The 22,653-nt window shown below is 43.7% G+C and overlaps 1 protein-coding gene across 1 annotated transcript in view; it reads left to right on the forward strand.

Annotated features, from left to right (window-relative positions):
- ACAA1 (acetyl-CoA acyltransferase 1) overlaps positions 1 to 22,653 on the forward strand; it is a 268,026-nt gene that overhangs the window by 153,744 nt on the left and 91,629 nt on the right. The window contains exons 6-9 of the mRNA XM_069647684.1: positions 8,478 to 8,576; positions 10,949 to 11,029; positions 17,869 to 18,059; positions 18,652 to 18,831. Coding sequence (XP_069503785.1) covers positions 8,478 to 8,576; positions 10,949 to 11,029; positions 17,869 to 18,059; positions 18,652 to 18,831 — 551 coding nt within the window. The remainder of the gene's footprint in view (positions 1 to 8,477; positions 8,577 to 10,948; positions 11,030 to 17,868; positions 18,060 to 18,651; positions 18,832 to 22,653) is intronic.

Genomic DNA, 22,653 nt, shown 5'->3' on the forward strand with positions numbered 1-22,653 from the left:
ATCCTGCATTCTCCTGGTGCCAGAGGCCAGGCTGCAGATGAGATCTCTGCAGTGGGCTCTCAAGATGCAGTGGTCACAGTCGTCCGGCAGGATGTCGGATCCCATTCAGGTGCCGCCCTTGGTCGCCCAGGATCTTCTGTGGTGGGCCGTCGAAGGCAATCTGATGAAGGGGGCTCCATTTTGGCTACCCTGGCCGGAGTTGACAAATCGTGACGGACGCATCCCTCACAGGATGGGGAGCTCATGCTATCGAGTTGACAGTCAACGGCCGTTGGTCTCTGTCATAGTCCAGACTCCATATCAATCTGTTGGAGCTGAGGGTCGTCAGGCTAGCCCTGAAGGCTTTTCGACTGTCTGTGCGGGGGAAGAATGTCCTGATTCTGACAGACAATACAGTGGCACTACCTCAACAAAAAGGGGGGGGCGGCAGGGTCTCTCCCTCTGTGCAGAGGCAATGCAGCTCTGATTCTGGGCCATCCAGCAGGAAATTCTGATCTCGGCAGTTCATCTGGCTGGAGACGAAAACGCGGCAGCGGACGCTCTGAGCAGGCAGAGCACGGTCTCTCACGAGTGGGAGCTGGCTCATGAGATTCTCCTGGGGATCTTCACCCTTTGGGGGACCCCACAAGTGGATCTCTTCGCCACCAGTGTCAACCGGAAGTGCGAAAGATTCTGCTTGCGGGAATTTCCTCCAAGAGGAGCCTTAAGGGACGTGTTCATAGTGGAGTGGTCCTTCCCACTGCTGTATGCGTTTCTTCCAGTCCCCTTCATTCTGCAAGTGCTGCGGAGGTTACGGAGGTTCGGTTCCCGAATGATCCTCATTGCACCGGCATGGGTCAGGAGAACGTGGTACCCGGACCATCTCGACATGTCCATCTGCCCTCCACGCCGTCTTCCCTACCGAGACGATCTGCTCTCACGGGAGGGGGGGGGTCAGGTTCTCCACCCAGAGGTCAAGTCCCTCAACCTTCATGCTTGGCTTCTGAAAGGTTGAGGTATAAGGATTGGGACCTCCCTGAAGACGTGATGGAAGTGTCGCTTTCGGCCAGAAGGCCTGCAAGAAAGTCCATGTACTGTTGCCATTGGAGTGATGCAGGGTTAAGAATGTGGATCCTTTTTCATGTGCCATTCCTGTGGTTCTGTCTTTTTTGCTTTTGTTAGCCCACAAGGGCCTGCAAGTGGGTACCATTAAAGGTTACCTGGCGGCGCTGTCCATATTTAAGCGCTCGTCTGAGGAGTGTTCTTATTTTAAAATTCCTTTTGATTTCTCAGTTTCTGAAAGGGCTCACTAATGTGTTCCCACCGTCGCCTTTCCAGGTGCCCGGTTGAGATTTGAACCTGGTTCTAAAATTCCTAATGGGAGTTCCGTTTGAGCCTTTACATTCTTGTCCTTTGAGACTGTTGACCTTGAAAACTATTTTTAGTTGCGGTCACTTCCGCTCGCAGAGTGAGTGGCAGGCACTTTCCGTTAAGCCACCCTTCACAGTGTTCCATAAGGACAGGGTTGTCCTTGGAGGGGGGGGGGGGGGGGGTTCGTCCTTGTTTTCTTCCGGAAGTTGTGTCAGAATTTCATTTAAGCCAGAAGGTCATTCTTCTGGCATTCTATCCTCCTCCACATCCTGGTAAGGAAGAGGAGAGGCTCCATAGGTTGGATCCTAGGAGGGCTTTAAGTTTCTACATCTCACGCATGTCCCGGGTCAGAGTGGACGACCAGCTCTTTGTATGATATGCTGGAAGGCGTTTGGGACAAGCTGTTACTAAACAGACTTTGTCTAGATGGATTATCTTGACAATTTCTGAATGTTACCGCTTGGTGGTTAAGGACCCTCCGGTAGGCTTACGGGCCCATTCTACTAGGGGTGTGGCTGCCTCTACGGCCCTGCAGAGGGGTGTTCCTATTCATATAATTTGTGAAGCAGCTACATGGCCTCTGTCCATACTTTTGTAAAACACTACACCCTGGATTCTATCCATGGGCAAGATTTGGCCTTTGGCAAGGCGGTCCTCTATTCTGCAATTTAATTGGGCATTCTAAAATTCTAAATTCTTTTCCCACCTCCTTACGTTGGTACTGCTTTGGGAGTCTGTCATAGATGTGGAATACGTCGAAGGAACCAATCCCTTCGAAGAACAAGTTACTTTCTTACCTGGTAACGTTCTTTCGATGGGATGTTCCGACGACTTATTCCACATCGCTTCCTCCCTACCTGCCCCTCTACAGAATTTCTTATGCGATTGAGCTTTCATTTCTGCAAGGCTTTCTGTAGTCGTACTGGCAGAAGATTGGTGCCATACGTTCTGGGGAAAAAACTACAACTGATGCTACGGGCGTCGTGAGCGTCCTACTTATAACATCCGGTGACGTCGGCTCGACGGAGGCCCTCGAGTACAGCGTATCGACGTCATCGACGCAGCTGTGGTGATTACCTGTCATAGGTGTGGAATACGTCGTCAGAACACCCCATCGAAAGAACGTTAGGTAAGAAAGTAACTTGTTCTTCTGTATCCGAAAAATCATAAGTATGTGGGACGATGGGTCTACTGTAATCCGAATGGACTCATTCAACTCCGGCAGCACCTTGGCTGCCGGGGTTGAATGAGTGAATTTATCATCTGATCTATCTTTTGTTGGGTCCAGAGTGCAATTAAAATCTCCTCCCAATATCACCGCACAATCTCTATATGGGCTAATCTTAGGGTACAATGATCTAAAGTTAATTGTAGTGTCTTGATTCGGGGCATACATAATGATAATACATATTTCTTTGCATTCCACCAACCCCTTAATTATGACCATCCTACCTTCTTTGTCTACCACAGTCTGAAGCACGTTGAATGGGACAGTCGGTGCCACCCAAATCAGGACCCCTCTGGTATATGCAGAGTACACTAGAATCTTATTTAGATCTTCGTAAAGAGATAATTGAAGGCTTCATATCTAATTAGTGCAATCGGTAAAGAAGAGGGCAGGTTAAGTGTCGGCTTCCAAATGAAGCCTTCCTATCGATTCAATAACCCCTGATCTTGCAGGTGGGAAATCCCCACAGTGTGTGTCTTTGAAGAAATAACCTTGGCCTTGTAGAATTTAATTGGAGGCAACAGAATATAATTCCAATATGTTTTTTTTATCTTTGTCATCTGAGCCTTTAACAGAGCTATTTATGAACAGTCGTATGAAGATATCTTTATTCTGTTGCTTATCATATAATGCAATCTCTAAATAAGTAAGATGATCGACTATTTCTACACGTTCTCTGTTCATATACCAGAGGAGTCTATTAACCTTTCTTCCTTTCTGAAAAATGATGATAGCTGATTTAGAGCGGCTAATCGCAAGGTTAATTCTTCCCACGTAGAGGCCCAACTGCATCAGTGAGCGCTGCCACCCTATGGGAGTTTGATTGAAGAGCAGGATCTCATCAGCGTAAGTTAAACGGAGTATATGTAAATGACCAAATTTGGGGGCGAATGCATGAATACCTTCCAGCTCCACTTTTAAGTCAAACCTAAATTGAAGCAACAGAGATCCAAAACGTACCCCTGTCTAAGAGCAATTGCAGTTCATCTCTCTCCTGAGCGCTGACCTGATGAATTTAGCTGCACTTGGATAGTCCTGCAGCTATGAAATTCAATAGGGAGCCTCAATAGCCCTCCAGGAATACCCGAAGACCATATATACCAACTATAAAGCAGTTTAATTTCATACCCATTCTTGTCCTGAATCCTGTTTAGAAATCATCCCAAGCTCCTGAAGCAAGAAGGGAGAAAATATTTTGCTTGAGGAATCTAACAATGCTATAGGACAATTGTTGTTAGCAATAGGACAATCCACTTTTTTATAAAAGGGTACGCTGAAAGACTGATGGCAAAGTAATGCGATGCAGGATGACATTTCCAAGAATGGTTTATATAGGAATTGCACGCGCAAGACAGGATTCACTTTCAATACCAAATTGCAGAGCCCAGCAGGACTCCTAGCTCTCAAAGCCTTAGCCTTGTTTATTTTTAACTCCATATCGAAAAGGGTAAAAGTGAAGCTCCATTTCCCAAAGATTCCTTGTTGAACAGCGATTCGGAAATAGGTGCTCAGCCGAATTTAACCGCATAGAAATGTGTCCATACTGATTTCAAAGTAGGATTCATCTGGACATGATCTTGAAGGTCTACCTTATTTACATTTTATATATTTCCCAAAGATGCGTGAATTGTTGCCAAAAATATTACGCAGTACGAGTTCACTATCCCCCAAATTCAGAAAAATTTTGTGATGCTTGATCCAATTGGTATTGGATTGTTTAATGTCGAAACCTAGCCCACACTTATTACTTATTCCCAACAGCGAGTCGTTGCACCCGGCTTAGTATGTTACTAGGAGATATTCTGTTTATCGAGCCCCTTGACATAAGAACATCGTTGCGCAGTTTGATGAATCCTGCAGAGTCATCACTAACTCTCCGGCTATGGCCTCCTCCCATGTGCCCAGGGGATGGCAGCCGTTACCTGATCCTGACCTGGGTGTGGTAATATGAGGGAGGACCATGTAGGAGGAGACGACTGCCGGGGAGGGGGGTGGTGACTCTGCTGGAAGAGACATGATATTCCTTCCCTTTTCATGAAGAAAACCCTATGGCACCCACACTTCCGATGGCATATTGTCATTCTAGTCAAAATCCCATTCATACCTACAACATAAACAACACCCGCATAGCATCTCCTGTTTCTGATGTTTTTTTAAGTAAGCCTCCTAAACAACATTGTTTTACAAATCCCATAAACTCTATGGACTTCAACTCCCATAAATCCTCAAGTACTGAGACGAGGAGGAAAAGGAGGAAGGAGTTGATGCAGATTAAAAGAAACCCAAAACTGACTGTGCAGACTAGTGGCTAAATTAAATCACAAATGCGCAGGACATTTAAAAATGGCATCATCTGTCGAAAGGAATGCAGAACGGGAGAGCACCGGCCAGGAGGAAGTCAAGAGAACAGGCACGACCATGCCGCTGCTCGCAAACGCGAGAATCACATACCCGTGTGGCGAGAAGAAAGGAGAAGCACAGCACACCTTTTTGGAGGACCACCGGAGTACCGGGAGCAGCAGAGGAGCTCCCGAAGACACTCATGTCTGAAAGCCGCATTCTCCAGTCCAGGCGCCCAGGAGAAGCCGGTGCGTGAGCGCAGAGCTGAAAGGAATGCTGGAAGGAAGGTCTGTAGTGTGCAAGAGGCTGTCCTAGAGAGGAAGATTCATTGCAGAGACCCGCCACGGGTCAGTCACGCTGTAAAGTACTGGTGAGTCTGCCCAGAGCCATCGGGTACCCCGTGGCATACCGTAAGGCATATAGACAAGTGTATGAATTAAGAACATTTGAATACCAACCAGATAAAGTACAAAGACAAAACTTGAACAAGTCACTATGTCTGAGATGTCAGCGTAGCGACATTTGGAACAAGTGCTATGTTACCAAGCAAATGGAAACTCAGCAAAATAATACAACTGTGGTATACTTGAAGGAGAGTATAACTGATAAGTCTTGGTGAAAGGAATACACTAGGCAATTGACATTAGGGCAGGAGATACCTGGCAGGGGAGTATACCAGACCATCCACAAAAAGCATAGAGAGTTATAAGACATTGTGGCAAGATACCTGGCAGGGGAGTATACTAGGGGATCTAAGAAGTCCATAAAGAAAGCCCTCACAACCAAGTATAGCGGGCTTTTTTTTTTATTAAACACAACCTTTAAAACTGTGGGAGGATACCTGGCAGGAGAGTATCACATGGGTTCTGAGGATTCCTGGCAGGAGTATACCAGGGTTCCACTTAAGTTGTAAAAGGAAATGTATCCAGAGAGGCCCCGGGCATTTTGAAATTGCAAAGGTGTACAAAGACTTTTTGTGATAAAGATACCTAGCAAGGGAGTATACCAGGAAATCTAAGGAGGTCACAAGAAGTTGCCTGATGATGAACACATCAGATAGGCTGCCAAAGTAAAATAAAAGCAAAAGTTAAATAATGCCTTGTATGGAATTTTGTATCTGAATAAGGATTATTGTAACTCCAGTACAAAGACACTAAGGAGGAGCTGCATGTAATAAGAACTTTTGTGAATCCAGTACAAAGAAACCAAGGAAGAGTTGAATGTTATGGAATGTATTGTTTGCACACAAACTTTCTAAAGCTGATCTAATGAACCAAGGAATTAGTTTGAAAGAGGCACCTTTGCCATCCTACATGAACTTGAAGAAGCTGTTGTTTGAAAGAGACACTGGTGTCATGCTGCCTAAAAATCCAGGGGAAGGGGATCGCCATCTGGATCCGAAGCTTTCTCTTTGGAAAAGACTTTTCTGTTGGGATTACTTATTTACTTTTGATGATGAACACTTTTTGCCAACCATAGATCGGAGGCATTTCCTTGAACCCTTAGTTGTTCATTTCTAGTGTGATGGCCAGATTAGGATGTTTTGGACACAAGGGCAGTTTATAGGTTTAATGCCATAACAAAGACTGATCTTTAGTGTTAGTTTCCTACGCAGGGACACTCTCCTTAGGATCGGGATAGAGAGCCATTTATCCAATCCATTTCTGTTTAATAAAAACAAGTCTGATAATGAGAAAATTACAACTTTGTGTACGCCTCTCTTTTCTGACCCTTCACAGCGTTAAGTTGTAGGGAAAGGACAAGCAGGCATGATCACTCAGTACTGATTCTTAAATATCTAAGAAAATTGTAGCAGGTAACAATGATGAAGAGCAAAAAATATAATCGATAGTTGTAGAGGAGGAACCCCTCCGCCACATAGGACAACTGGAGATATCTCCAAAAGTATTTACGTTCACCATATGCATGTTCCAATTGTACATTAAGTCACTTAATCTGGCGCCTAATGAACTAGCTGACGAACCCATGTAAATAAAATGAGGGCCTGTTACTATTGCAGGGCCATCTTTTCTGCCGAAATGGATCCCGAGCCTTAGGTGGCTCCTGAACAGCTGCCTCAGGTTGGCAGTCTTTGACACAGCAATATGCATCTTTAATTTAGGACATTAAATATGCACTTTGCACGTTAGACTGCCTTTCCTAGTGCCCTCAGGGTGTCGCCCCGTGGGCCACTTGCAGTATTAGCAATGTTCCGATCACCACCTTGCCTTTTTACTCTGGTTTCATCTACAATAGCACCCTACTGTCAGAGTCATTAATACCTTTTCAGTGGGCATTTAGTGTTTCAGCTTCTGTGACCTTGATAAGCAGCGATAGGTGATGCAGAGATGTCTCGCAGTCATGATAGTTTATGGATTTCATGGTTCCTGCATTAGGGGTGGGTCTACGCCCCTTGTTTGTTTGCCTCTAGTATTTGCAGCTGCAAAAGCATATCCTTGATGCTCGGTGGGTTGGGCTGAGAGGTGTTAGTATAATAGTAAGATTTGTATGGCAGAAGACTGGGCCCCCGGAGCGCTTGGCAGTGTTCTATAAAGGATGGCACTAATAAACCTGTAGATAAAGGAGTACACTAAATATTGACTATAATGTGAATGCTGTGGGCGGTGGTGAATGTATGGACCCTATGCTCGACTTGGAAACAAGACGACACGGAGTAACACAGGTTCGATCCCTGGGTCCGCGCTTAGAAACCTCTGGGTATTAAGCGCGTTATAAATAACCTATCATATCATATGCTAAGGGTGACTAACAATTGATTAGATATAAGAACTTTTTTTTACAACCACACTGCGCATACACTTAATTCAATCTCAATTTGCATACATTGCTCAATGCAATGTGCAAAAGCCAACACGTGTTTCGACCACACGGTCTTCTTCTGGGCTATTGTAATTATGATACATTATCACAAACACATTAATGTACACAGTGATTGTAATTGAATTCACCAACAAACAAAAGGTCAGGGCAAAGGGTAAAGAAAACTATTATCAAATTAAAGAATTATTAACAAAAAATGAATAGTTAATATAATGGTCTGGTGATCGGGAGCTTCAACATGTGTATCAGGTAATGCAAAAGGAGGATGTCCATTGCGTAGAATGTCTTCAATTGGACTTAATTGTAGAAGAGCCTAGAAAGGAAATGATCCAACCTTGCGGTTCAACACAAGTTACTTAGATTAGGGTTAAATGGAGAGTGCTCCAAATGATTTTATTCTTTTTTTTGCCTAGATCTCTTAATAAGGTAAACTATTTGTGAGTGGTTCGGTGTAATTTGGAGGCTGTTTGTTAATGGCTGTGTTGATAAGACGCCATGACTCGGCTGCTTGTTCCCGGTTTCTCTGAAGGTGATGTAGCTCAGAATAATGCTTTACTGCAGCCCTTATTGCAACCTTGAGTCTATTTGTGGGAATTTCACTGAAGTACTATAATTTAGTGATATAACCACATTCACCATCATTTGGGTATTAACTGTTTGTGAATTGCCTTTGAAATTCTTTCTGTCCATCCAAGACATGTACATTTTCTCTGTTCAGAGTGGAATCGATGAGCCTTCGTAGCGTGGGGAAACCCGGAGATGTGAGTTCTCGCATGTTGGATGTTCCCAACGCCAGAGACTGTCTTATTCCTATGGGGTAAGTGATGCTCTTCAGTAAACGGTGAAGTGTTTTTCCTGGTTTTAGATGCGCTTTATTTGGGGCTGGGGGTGCTTAAGGGCAGCAAATGGAAGGATTTTGATATTTCGGTAGGTGTACACCAGCACTTAAGTCAATGCTGATACTTGCAGGTGTGCGATTTGGCAATTCTGGTAGCAGAAGCACCAAGAGCATCCTTAAGGCTTCCTACTATGATGCACTGCTTACGTCTCATTTCCTACCAAGTTTTTTGTTTGTGCTCTTAAGCGCCAGCTTTAGCCAACACTTTCGCTTTGGAGTTCAGGTAGTAAGATGACGTGTGAAGAGGGACACACCGCTTGCGGGCGTTTGTTTACCCACCCATTGACGGCCCATTGCCATGCTAATCCCTATGGCCGTTCCCACCCACTCCCTGTCCCTCTCTGCCCTAAGCTCATCTTCCCAGGATCTGTTTGAGCTCCCTCCATCAATTGGTAACATCAAACTTTAGCCTGCCTGTGTTTTTTCTAAGCAGTCTGCTGAGAGTTTATATCTTCATTGCAGCTGTAAATGGCTAATGGTTTATTAACAATGTAATACCCAAGTGTGCGTTCGGCCACTTCATTTTATCTCTTCCATGCTCTGAAATCAAGCAACGACAAAGCCAACAGTTTTGGCTTGAGTTATTAGATACGCATTTGCCAGGTACTGAAAACGTATGCCTACATAATTGCTCCATATTCCAGCTGTTGCCGTCCTATTGCCAAGTAGTACCCTTCTACTATTGCCTAGCAAATGTCTACTAAACGAAAGCCTAGACTGTTGGCTTTGCCAGTGCTTGTTTTTCTTGCTGCCACCTCCTTTCTTTGTTCTCAGGGATATAGGGGTCTACCCATTTCCTGATGATCTTGCCCCGTGACCTCTTCTAATCTTATCATGTAACCTTATTACTTAATGTTGCTTTGGGCCTGCTCTACTTGCTTGATGTTTTGGCCCTATCCTGTGTCTGGGTGTTTTCATGCCTCCTTGCCCCCATGTTTCTCCTTTCTCTTTTCTCATCCGCAACATATACCACTCCAATATTCTTAACCCTACTAAAAAGTGTACACAAGACATTCTGGTTTGGATATGATGCAATGATTCTTTCCTTAGTACTTGCTGATAGAGCATGAGAATAGTATTTAATAATTAGAATGTATCCAGGCGCATCCTGAGCCAGAGCATAGACTGTCCACTTCTTTGGGTATTTAATAACGACTCCTCACCGGACAACTTGCACACGGAGGAATTGCTCCAGCCTTATTCTAACCAAATATGACACAGGGCCACTTCAATGGACCCACACTCCCAGGCTAAGGTTTGAACTTCATTTCCAGCTTGCCCAGACTGTGACACTTATGCACAGCCTACAAATTACCATCTCCACAGATCTCGGGAACCACAGGAGGTTCCAGGAAGCTCCCAGGAAAGGGAGACCTACATATATAAGGCCCCAGAAGAAGATTGTGAATGTAAACAATCGAAACGTCAGTGATCCTTGTGGGAAATTGACTGCAGACCACCTTTTTAGGACCACACTAAATTTCCTCCATTCTTTAATAGACGTCGGACCAGTCTCTCTTGACATCCTGATTTTCTAACCATGGTTATATGAGCAAATATAATTGTTTGAATTTTGTGCTTTTCCAAATGTATTGTTCTGTTTGTTTGTATTGAGAAAAACAGTAATTGAATACAATATGTTATAGCATTGAACTTATGGAATGGTGGACTTTATGAAGTAATACTGTGTTCACCCCCAGCTCTATCCTAACAAATAATCACAGCATATTGTTTGTACAGACCAGAAAAGAACTGCACAAGTTTTAAAGTTGTTCCTTTGCTTTATTCAATATTTTTCTTCACTTCTTTACATATGCACAGTTGTTGATCTGTTTTTGACCAAGTTATGTCAAGCTAAGATTATGGTGATCCCCTGTGCTACCTTGTTTTATCTGAACATTTGTTTTGTTCTTGTTTTAAGAATATAACTAAAAAGACTAGCCACGAAAACAATAAAGAGGCTACCATAAAAAAAAAAAACCTTGTTAATGGTTGTTTCATCACCACATGATTAGGATTTAACACTAATGCATGGTCTTTCTCGGAAGGTTTAAAACATACACTGCTCTAAAACACTGCAGTATGGAATTAGAGAGGACAGGAACAATCAATGTATATACACTTCTTTGGGTAAAGCTAAAGGTATGGGATTCCACAGTACTAATTGGGATTGAGAGAGCACTTCCCTTCCAGACTATGAAAAGTTCTCTTTGTACAATAATGCAGACCATTGGCGACTGAGATACTGTAGTGTATGTTTCTTTGATCTAATGGTAGTGTATCATTTGCAGAATAACCTCAGAAAATGTGGCAGAGAGGTATGGTGTTACCCGTCAAAAGCAAGATGCCTTCGCGTTTTCTTCTCAGCAAAGGTGAATGGTTACCTACTATTTTCTGGTATTTTTTTAAAGCACTATTGCGATAGAGCCATGTGAAGAGTGACGTTTATTGCAGAAAATGTTAAAATGTACATTGTTTCAAAACGGTTTATTCATTTTTGAAGCTAGAATTCTCATTGAAATGGACCCTTGATTTTTGTGGGTTGAGACATGACTGAATCAACTACTTCATTACTATCAAAGTTCCCCGAAAACCTGTTTATTTACTGAAAGTTTGTTCTGTGTTTGTTGCTTGAACTGCAGATATGAATATTTAACGTGGTACGTATACTTTTTCAGCATGACTTCTTTCATAGTCACATGCTTGTCCTTATAGGAAGTTTGTCATCCTAGCAAAGTTGGGCAGAGTGCCCTCCCCTGCCTTTACACTTTCAGCCTCCTGTTACGGTCCTACTTTTGGACTGCAACAGACAGTGAATCAGAGGGAAAACCCCAAAAGTCTCTTTTCTGCGCCTTTGCTTCTTGTTGCCTCAAAATGCGTTTGAGAGGGACAAACATGAAGACCCCCAACACATTGTGGAGGACTGGGAGATATGCCAGTGGTCCAATGCAAAGACCCTTGGCCTGAATGAGGGTGAATAGCCTGCCTCGGAGGTGGGGCTTTGAAAAGCATTGTCATCTCTTCCGACCAGGAGGAATGATCAGGGACCCATAAGAGATCAAAATCTGGAGAGACCCCCTCTCGAGGGGCTAAAAGGGTAAAAGGTACTGGACTGACCCATGCTCCAGGTAAGAAACCCTTCCCCAGGGCTCCAGAAGTCCCATCGACTAAGAAAGTACACAGCTGGTCGACGGCCTCGTCCACGAGTATGACACATAAGGAAGCATCTCACCACTCGTCCATGGGCCTCTCGACTGCCACATACACAGCTACTTATACCTACTACTGCCTCACTGAATAAGATCTCGACAGCAACTCCATCGACAACCGCCTCGTCGATGAAGTCACTGCTACGGACCTCCTTGTCAACGAGGATCACTCCAGCATCACTGTCAGTTTCTCGTCGACTGCTTCGGGCCCACCTACATCCTTGTCGACTCTAAAGCATGTAAAGACCACTGCTCTTCTTCAAAGGAGGTTTGCCTGGCCTTTTGGTGCTGGACTGCCCTTGTGAGCGGTACAAAGACTAATATGCAAATGGTTATTCCTCCTTTGTGAAAAGTACAGTGAGCAAAAAGCGATGGCTGCGGACTCTCAAAGTGGGGGAAAAAACACAGAAAGCGTTATCATGCAATGTTTCTTCTTAGAGAAGGGAGCCTGCTACCTTTTTTGTATAATAAGAGCTCATGTAAAACACGCTACAAACAAAATACATTTTCTCTAGAGGCTTTCAGGTGTTACAGCTTAACATGACCACAACACTCTAAATGGAAACTTTTAATGACAAATGTCCAATTATGATATCATTGGTCGTCTCCTATACCACAAAAGGAAGGGCCCTAGAGCAAGGAGAGGTAGACAAGACAGTTAGGAGTACCTACTTCATGGTGGTTGCACCGAATTGAAACTGTACTATGCACTCCACAGGGGCATGCACCAAACGATCAAATTCATCTCCAGGCACTCTGGTGATCCTATGATTCTAGCCAATTACAGATCAATTGCTTACACTCTTTTTATGTAAAATCATTTAGAAGATGGTCACTTAATAGCTGCTGGGCTACAGTGAGTCAAATGGGTTGCTGCATGGCCATCAATCTCTGGTATCCGACCCTTTAGAAGACCTAAAACTGCTCTACTGTTCATCTGGGTTGACTCCTGGGCCCATCGGACAACAACATAAGTCTCCTTGTCATATCAAGGCACTTGATACCATGAGTCTCACCACCTTTTTAACTGTCAAGGCTTTGCGCCACAGTATGGGTCAAGACCTCCATTGGATTGCCTACTTACTCCAAGATAGTGAGCTGCAGGTGAAGTCAGTTTCATCCCTCTGCAAACACTCTGCCTTGAGCTGTGATGTTCCCCAAGGTTCTGTGCTCTTGCAATGTCCTTTTAAAACTTATCTTAAATTGCTGGCTGATATGAATACCCCCTACTCAGCATTCTTCTTGACGGATGCAATGACCCCTTAATTGCATTCCATCTGCGTGATCCAACACAAGATGGAGCTTCTATAAGAGCTTGATTTTATTGCACTAATGACTGAATGATTGATAGTTGTTTATGCCTCGGCACTCAAAAAATAGAGCTCTTCCTTGGGTGATCCATTTTCCCTCTACACTGCTTTTTTTTTGGCACACGAGCAAGGGCATTGCTCTGACATTACCAGCTGCTAAAATTATAGACATCCCCTTCAATAGCATGTTCTCCTTTGCCTCTCAAATTCAAAACGTTACCTGGAAAGCGCTTCACCATGTTGAGGTGCATACTACTCTTCTACAATGCATCTACCCCTGGTCTGCTGCTAGTTGAAGTTCCATTCATACACTCTATAGTTCCACTATAAGCCTCTGTTTCCTTTGGGACTCAATAAGAATGGGAACATACCGTACCTCCGCTAGTGATATCCCGGTAGCACCGGGATGTCAGGCGGCGGTAATGGTAATATCGGCAACCTCATAATTAGGCCATATGTTTTGTTCATACTTGTTATCCCGAACAGTGTGTTTCTTGACTCTGGCTATACCAACCTTCCACTTTACCTTGTACTTACATGTTCCAGAATGCCCCAAGGCTTCAAAGGTTCAGACTCCCTCCCCTTCTGTTTCCACTTTTCCGGCTGGGGCTATACAAAGCAATTATATTGAGGTTTGGTGCTTTACAAAACAAGAACAATAAATACATAAATGCTCCTTTGGGGGTGAATATATGTTCAGATTAGGATATCCTTGGAACTTCTAGAATGGTGTAGTCAAATTATACAGTGACTGGGGGAATACTCTGAAATTCATTTTTTCCTTTAAGAAAAAAACAGCTGTTGTGATATTTATTTTATTACTGGAAACGCTTGAAAGGAGAGCACTAACAAATTACAAAGAGAAGCAATTAAACCGAAGGCAATTAAATGTACAGAAGTACAAATCACATTATATAAACGGAGCAAAGACTCGAAACTACAAAAGAAATCAGAAAAGCCATAATTTTTTATGTTTCATAAAATGGCAAATGGGTCTCATTCATTCGGACCTCCACTGGCATAGAATTCCCAACATAGACTGCATGCACCTTTGTAAAAGAACTAGCTCAGCATCTTAAAGTTCTTTTCATGCTGGTCACTTCATGGCAGATCAAATCATTGCTCTCAGGGCACAGAGTGTTTGACTTGGTTGATTTTCAAAAAGGCAAGCTCCTATATAGGAACATGTATATCCATAATCTCAGATTTCCTCATCAACTTGTAGTTCAGTCGCCTACCTTCTTTCCTAGGCCCCTGGCCTCTAGAAAGGAAGGGATACTTGGATATTAGAGGCGCTCTGAAGGTTTCACTTGGATCAGAAGAGAATACCCAATTTGGTCAGGCTGTCGGTTAGCCTCCATCATTTCTAAATGCTTCTCAAATCGGGTCTTCCTGCTGAAAGGCATTGGTGTCTACTCCGTGAGAGCAACAGTAGCTTCACTTGCTCTTTTCACGCATCAGGGTAGTTACTTGTGCTACCTCACATTTCTTTAATCATTGCTCCCTTGACAACAGAGACAAAGCACATTTGCCGTGTGAAGAGGCAGTCCTCCACACTGCTTCTGTCTTGTTACTTTATTGATTTGTGGTGTTTGGTTTTCATCAGAAGTTATTGACCATGATTTCCCTTTCTGAATACTGCATCCTTTTGCAGTGACCTTATGTCAGATTATGGTATTCGTAATTAACTGCTATGACATCACATATGTTGTACTTTGTATTGCATGTTTGAGTTGCTGAGAGGTGAATGGAGAGGGAACCTGATTTTTTATGTTTTATACTGTTCCCCATGCATCCCCCAGCTCTCCACCTCCTGCCATGCTTGTCCATGGGGACAGCGTAGGGGGTGAAAAAGACAGTCGTCCCCAGCCAAAGGAGAGGGCCTCTCACTAAGACAAAGGTCATCCAGCACGCAATGGAGCCTAATTGCAAGAGCTCTAATTGCGTTGGAACCGAATTGTGGTTCAATTTGAACAAGAATATTGATGTTATCTGTTTTTAGGAAACCATTTCTATCGAGGGGTATGCCAACAAATACACCCTGGCTGTTTGATTGACAAACAGAGGACATCCATGTGGGAGACTAAAAATGGTTGTTAGTACTGGTTGGACTTCTGTAGTTACTATCTTAGAAACAGGGACCCTACATATACAGGCCTTAATTGTGGAGATGACCCATGGAGATCATTTCCCATGGGTGAACGTTTACAGCCATCCGTTAGGTTCTCGACTCTGGTGGAAAAAAGGGACTCTCTTGACTATGGAAAAATCGAATCTGATTCTTATATTAGTGGGCGATTTTATCCTTCAATTTGAACCACTCCCTAAAAGGAGTGAGATACTAGAAGATATGGGACACATCCCACTCTACCCACCAGAATCTGAATGTCCATATAAATATGCCCTACAGACAATTTAGATACTTTTTAAAAATAGAGTCCGGTCCTGTAATGGCAGAGTTAGGGGAAATGGCCCACCAGTCCTAATATTTTCCTGTGGTACTAAATTTAGCCATATCGATTACATTTTATTAAGCCTGCAGGAATGGGAAATAAAATCAAACAAACAGAAGTAACATTGGGAAGTGAATATGACCATTATTTACTAATGCTTTCTTTAATCTGGGGCCTAGAGAAATATAGTAAGCATAATCGGGGCGAGGATAGCCTTTTCTTTAAGTGCATGAGCAATTAAAGGAGCTTAAAATGGGATGATTCCAGTTTTATAATCCATAATCTCCAGAGTGCTTCAGGATTTAATTCCAATCCCAGATACGTGTACTGGGGCCAGCGGGAAATGACAACATGCGGGTTTGGGATTCACCCAGGGAAATTGATCCTGCTATTTGAACGTATGTGACTAAAACTAGCAAAACTGTTAGAAGATAAGTGGAAAAGAACCAGAGCTATGATGGGGAATGTAAGCCCAAAAAAAAGAACTGCTGTCATTTTAACCAGAACCAACACATAAAAGCACAGACAAAATAATAATGGAGAGGAAGGAATATAAGATATTAAATAAGCAATAAATGATGTCTATGTGGAGGTGAGATGGGAAGCTCGATCAACTGTCTATCGTTCAAAAGACAGCAAGCCATTCTGGCAGATTGTGAAGTCTGGCACAAATGAAGAACCCCTTTGGACAAACAGTCACGGAAGCAGGTCTGGTTCAATCATTTGACAGAATTAGATGAGGAAGATGGAGCTCCTTTCGCTTTTTAATCAAAAGGTCTGGCAAACCTACTTGCGAATCTAGACACTGGCAAAATCTGGTAATCATGCCGGGGAGAAAATTGCCTTAACCAGTCAAACCTATTGGTCAAGCGCCTGGCCCAGACAAGAACCCAGTGGGATTGTTCAAAACTAGAGCCGGTAATTCTGTATCGTACCTAGTCTGTCTTTTTAATATGCTCAACATCTGGGCAAAAAGTCCTGGGGTGCTGGCAGAAGGCAGAAATAATATCGACATCTAAAAAGGGCAGGTGGGTACTACCAGGAAATGTACGCCCAGTTTCCGTCTTGGACAACATCGGAAAATATATGGTGAAGTGTTACTAGCTTGGCTCGAGACCTGAGTAGAATGGACAGATGGAATTAGTAATTTTCTAGCAGGCTTCCACAGGGGAGTCAGTACAGTAGATCAGGCCTTTTGGTTGAGTCTTCTGATTAACTAAGATGTTCTGCTAAGAAAGGAAGTACTGTATTTGCTGTTTGGCGACCTTAAGACCTCATTCGACGGGGGACAGAGAAAATAACTTTAGTCAACTAATTGAGATGAACATACGTAGACCCACCATAGAAGCTATAATCCATTTATACTGTAATAATATTGCCATTGTGAGGTGGAGCTTAGGCAGTCAAAATACAAATCCATTCCCGGTTGCGAAACGTGTCCGACAGAGTTATGTCTTGGTCCGAATGCTGTTTTCTCTATATGTAAATGAGGTTGTAGAAGAAATAAAGACCTTGCCGGATTTAAGCATCAATTTGTCATATCTCTACATTTAAAAATGTGCTTGGTGTTCTACCCCTTGCCTCGACTCTAACACTCTGGAAATAATGGCAGTCTGATTGTTGCCGTTATTGTAGCGGAAAGGCGGAAACTCATTCACATCCGGGGAAGGGCGCTCAGCCAATCAAGTGGCTGCAAATGAGCCACCCGAGGTCCTTCCCCAGGTGACACCATCTTGATTGTGGGGAGGTAAGAAGCAACCAGCACCAGTGTCTTGGGCTTCACTGCGTTGTATCTTCTTTAAAATGTCGCTACTACCACACATAAATGCAGATGGCCTAGGAGAAATATAGATGATAAATTATAGGGGACAGATCCTCTATTTCAGGTTTTTAAAAATGTGTGATAATTTGTCAAAATCGCTGTAAAAGGCACATCCTCCTCTCTGGCCCATCTTCCCCTTTTTGAATTTGTCGAAATCACTGTAAAAGGCACAGCCTCCTCTCGTCATCTTGCCCTTTTATTTTTTTTTCTAACCTTTCCTATTTTCTTCTATCCTAGTTGGATTAATATTGCATTATGGTTCTTTTCATGGCACAAAAGGCCTAAAGGTCGAAAGCGATTTGAATGAACTTGAATGATCTTGGGCAGAATATGTCCAGAAATTACCTTGTGGTCCACCTTGTTCTGTTATTGTTATTTTTGGTACTATTAATGCTATTTTATTTTTCACATCACCAGAGCAGCCAAAGCCCAGCGAATTGGAAATTTCAAAAATGAAATTCATCCAGTTATCACTACAGTCCTAGATGATCAGGGTAACGCGAAAACTATAACCGTGGCCCAAGATGAAGGAATCCGGGCAAGCACCACTCTGGAAGGCCTGGCAAAACTCAAGCCTGCGTTCAAAGAAGACGGCAGCACAACTGCGGGTAGGTTGCTAAGCCGGTATCACCCCATTATTGTGCAGCAGAAAATGTCGATGATTTACCTTGAATGTCAATGCAATCATATGTGGGGAGGTGGGTTAGGGTAATATATAATGCGCAGCAAGTATGGGGTTCTGCGGGGGTCTCCCCCGCATATAATTGCGCTGAAATGTGCGGGGATAAAAATTAACAGTTTCATCTTCAGTATTTTCTATTTGCAGTAAACGCATAGATCCTGCCATGTATGCTCCTGGGTGCCTTCAGAAAGACGTTGGGCTTCATCCTCACTCTGTGGGCTGTTACTGATATGATGTTTACATCTCTACAGACATGGATTAGTTGTCTAGTTTAGCATTATCCAGTAAATTGGGCATCTTGCCACTGAAAGGTCCAGGTGAACCACATGCCTTTTGCAGTAGTTTTCTTCTGTGTTACAGTAATAGGTTTCCTAATTCATTACGCCCTATTCACTTCTTTGCACAAAATGGGGGAATGTAAGGTTGCAGCATCTAGACCAAAGTATGTGACACTCAGGAAGCAGCCAGATAATGCTGCTTTATCAACACCTAATCATGTGGGCACTTTGTAACTGCAGGTAACTCCAGCCAAGTCAGTGATGGGGCAGCTGCCGTTCTGCTGGCCAAGCGCTCAAAAGCTGCTCAAATGGGGCTTCCGGTCCTCGGAGTGCTGAGATCCTATGCAGTGGTTGGCGTCCCTCCTGATGTCATGGGCATCGGACCAGCGTATGCAATCCCTGCCGCTTTGGCCAAGGCTGGTAAGCTTTGCTTTCAAGCCCTTTTTCAGTCATTCCTCGTTTGTTTTTGGGTGCACAATGGCTGACAAAACCAGGCAAGTGTATGCGTTGCAATCCGGAATGAATCCCAGGCTTTGAATCAAACTTGAGTCATTCCTAAATGTAGGAATTCTCTCTAGGAGCATGTAGCTGGCATATTTAAAAAATCTTGACCCGTATTCCGTCACATCCTCTAAGCCATCTACTGATAGTTGCACCTGCTCTTGTTTTAGTTCAGTCACTGCTCCATGTGCTGTTAGTGACTTTTTCATGTTGACTATGGTTTTGTAGCATGTTTTTTTTTGTTTAATAAACATATTTCATTACGCAGATTGTTTAAGCATTTTAATTTCTTTTCTCAGTCTGATTTTTGTTTCAAAAAGGCAACGTCTATTTTCACTGAGGATCCCGGACTGCATCATTTTTCTAAACGTTTAAAAAAAAATAATTGTATACATTTCAATTAATGGCAAAAAGTATACCAAATAGGATTTAAGTGTTGCCAGATAAAATAATAATATAACAAATCAATTTTATTTCCAAAAGTAGCTGATCTCTGCCCTTCTTGCTATTTCACATGTCAATGTTCTGGTATTTGAATTCTGTCAACAAAAACGCTATTGTCTGCATTCCCGTTCAAAATATATATATATATATATATATATATATATATATATATATATACATATATATATATATATATATATATATTATGTAGGGATTTCAATGGAGGGGGGAGGTGGGAGGGCAGTGGATGGGATAAGGGGCAGTAGAGGGATGCAGGTGTATAGCCCCTGTGAAGAAAAACTAAATACATAATGCCGCCAGTGGCGTTATTTGCTGGCAGACGTGAGATTTTGCCATTATCCCTGGGCCCATCATAGTCTCCAGCATTATCCAAACTCGAACTGCCCGTGCCCCCACTGTAGAAGCAGTCTAAACGGACCTCACATGCATAATGTTAAACTGCCAATCCTCAAGGCTGGTCTGGGAACCATTAGCAGCCCTGGAAAATGTCTAACCTACCCCAATTTGCGCCAGTTGTAGCAAGCAAGCCCTACCGCCTACACTGGTGTGGCATATGGGAGAGGTTCACCCTGTGCCCTCCATCAAAGTCTCTCTAATCCTTCATGTCCTTAGTGGTTAACGAAATGTATTACACAGAGTGAACAAAAAGAGAAGAAAGCAGCGTTTAGTAGTGGAGAGGGAGGGAGAAAGGCAGGGGGTGAAGTGCCGAAGAGAGAACCTACGATGGAAAGAAAACACAGAGGGAACTCGGGCAATGAGGAGGTTAAATGTTAAATGTTAAAGGTATTTGTACCGCGGACCGTCACCAACGGAATTGGTCCCCAGGCGCTCTGGCGGATCTGTAAATGATGAGGTGGGGTGGGGTGGGTTAGTAAGGTGAAGAAGGGAGTAGGATAGTGAGAGGAGTGGTGTTTTGTTGGCAGCTTCAACTCAGTATACACCAGATGCTGAGCTTTGGTGCGGGTATCGGGTCTGTGATAGGCCACGTGTGCTGTTGGTCCGGCTTATGTGTTGTTGCAGTGTTGTGAAGTGCATGCGGCTTGTTGTGCGAGAGATGGTTGTGTGAGTTTGAGTGAGATAAGTATGCAGAGTTTGAGCTTATATTGGTTAGTGGGTTAGCTGACATTTGGCATGCTAGCCTTTGCAGTTCTGTCCCAGTGTGGCACCAGTTGACCTGCACAACTCTATCTGGATGTGGCGTGGGCCAATGTCCAGAATTCTATCTGGGTGTGGGCAAGCCAACATTCACAGTCCCGTCCAGAGGCGGCGCAAGCTAGCGTCCAGAGATCTGTCCAGGTGTGGGCATGCTATCATTCGCAACCCCATCTGGATACTGCGCAGGCTGGTGTTCACAATTCAAGTGTGGTACACGCCAACATTCAAGTTTCATCTAGGCACGGGCTTGCTATCCTTCAATCAGTCCCATCTAGATGCGACGTAGGCCAGTGTCCACAATTCTAGGTGTGGCCTGTGCTAGTCTTCAGGTTTCGCATAGGTGCAGGCATGCTAACGCTTGAAGTCCTATCTAGGTGCAACGCATGCTTATATTTCGCAAATCTATCTAGGTGTGGGCATGTTGGCATTCAGCTTTCACCTAGGTGCGGGCATGCCAACACTCATGGTCCTACCTAGATGCGATACAGGCTGACCTTCTCAATTCTGTCCAAATGTAGACATGTTAACATTCGCAACTCCATCTAAGGGCGGGCATGCTAACATTCAGAGTCCCCTCTAGATGCGATGCAGGCCAATGTCCACAACTCCATCCAAGTGTGGCCATGCTAATATTCTCAATTCTATCTAAATGCGTCTGCCGGTCTGGATATGGTGCGTCCGTTACGTGCGAGTGGGCGAGTCACTTGAGGGCTTTCGTCTGTGTCTAAGTATGTGTTCAGTCTCTGGAGCCTTCCTTTTGTGGCTATTTTCCATGATATCTTATGCTCTGTCTGGTGGTTAGTTCTTTGGTTTGAGTGTTTGTCCAGATTGAGAGCGGCCGGGAGAGGAGTTATTTTCATCGTTGTTTTAATGTCTGTGCATTCCGGTACGTCTCCGTTGTGGTTACCCTGTGAAGAGCCATGATTTGAGGAGTTTCCTGAATGCTAGGTGGTTTGTTGTGTTCCGTATATTCTTAGGTAGGTCATTCCAGGTTTTGGGGGCCTGGTGGGAGAAAGAGGATCCTCCGAGTTTTTTTCTGTTGTAGGGTTTTGGTTCCAGGCGTAAGTCAGTGCTTGATCTTAGTGTTCTTGTCGGTTGATGTAGGTGTAGTTTGTGGCTTAGGAATTCTGCACCTTGTTTGTGTATTGCTCTGTGCGTCATGCACATGGACTTGAACTTTATTCGTTGTTTTAGTGGTAGCCAGTGTAGTATTTTTAGCGCGGGTGTGATGTGTTCTCTTCGGGGTAGCTTGAGGAGGAGTCTGGCTGCTGCATTTTGCATGCATTGCAGTTTTTTTAGAAGTCGTTCGGGCATGCCCAGGTATAGGCTGTTGGCATAGTCTACTCTGGACATGATCAGAGCGATGATGGTAAGTGTTTTGTTGGCGAATGACAGTAACGGTAGGATCCTTTTTGCTGCTCGCAGGAGGAAGAAACATTTCTTGATTAGAGCCACAAGTAAACTCGGTAGAGTGAGATTGTTATCCATCAGGACCCCTAGGTTTTTTACAGTTGATGATGGTTATGGTGTGGTGCCGAGCTCTCTTGGCCAGGGGATGTAGTTTATGTCTCCTCGCTTTTTTTAAACGATCATTATCTCTGTTTTGCCTGGGTTGATTTTGAGATGGTTGAGGTTCATCCAGTTGAATATGTCACAAAGGCAATTCTCTAGTGTGGTGTTTTCTTCTCTGGTATCTTGTATGTTGAAGATTATTTAAGTATCGTCGGCGTAGTTGTAGCATGTGAGGCCGTGTTTTTTGATGAGTTTGATTAGTAGGTACATGTAGATGTTGAATAGCAGCGGGGAGAAGGATGAGCCTTGTGGTACTCCGCACGTGGATTCTCTGGGTTTGGATTTAAAAGGTTTCATCCATACTGTTTCTGTTCTGTTTGTTAGGAAGGATTTGATCCATAGTAGGGCAGTGTCTGCTATGCCTAGTCCTTCTAGTCTCTATGAGGATGGTGTGGTTGACAGTGTCGAAAGCTGCAGACAGATCAAGGAGAATCAGGGCGGTACTGTTGTCCGAGTCTGCATTTGTTTTTAGGTCGTCCCATATTGAAAGGAGAGCGGATTCTGTTCCTCTCATGGGTCTGAAACCAACTTGTGCCTGGTCTAGTAGGC

Source organism: Ambystoma mexicanum, chromosome 2q (genome assembly GCF_040938575.1).
Source record: "Ambystoma mexicanum isolate Mex_15411 chromosome 2q, UKY_AmexF1_1, whole genome shotgun sequence".
In the NCBI taxonomy this organism is placed as follows: Eukaryota; Metazoa; Chordata; class Amphibia; order Caudata; family Ambystomatidae; genus Ambystoma; species Ambystoma mexicanum.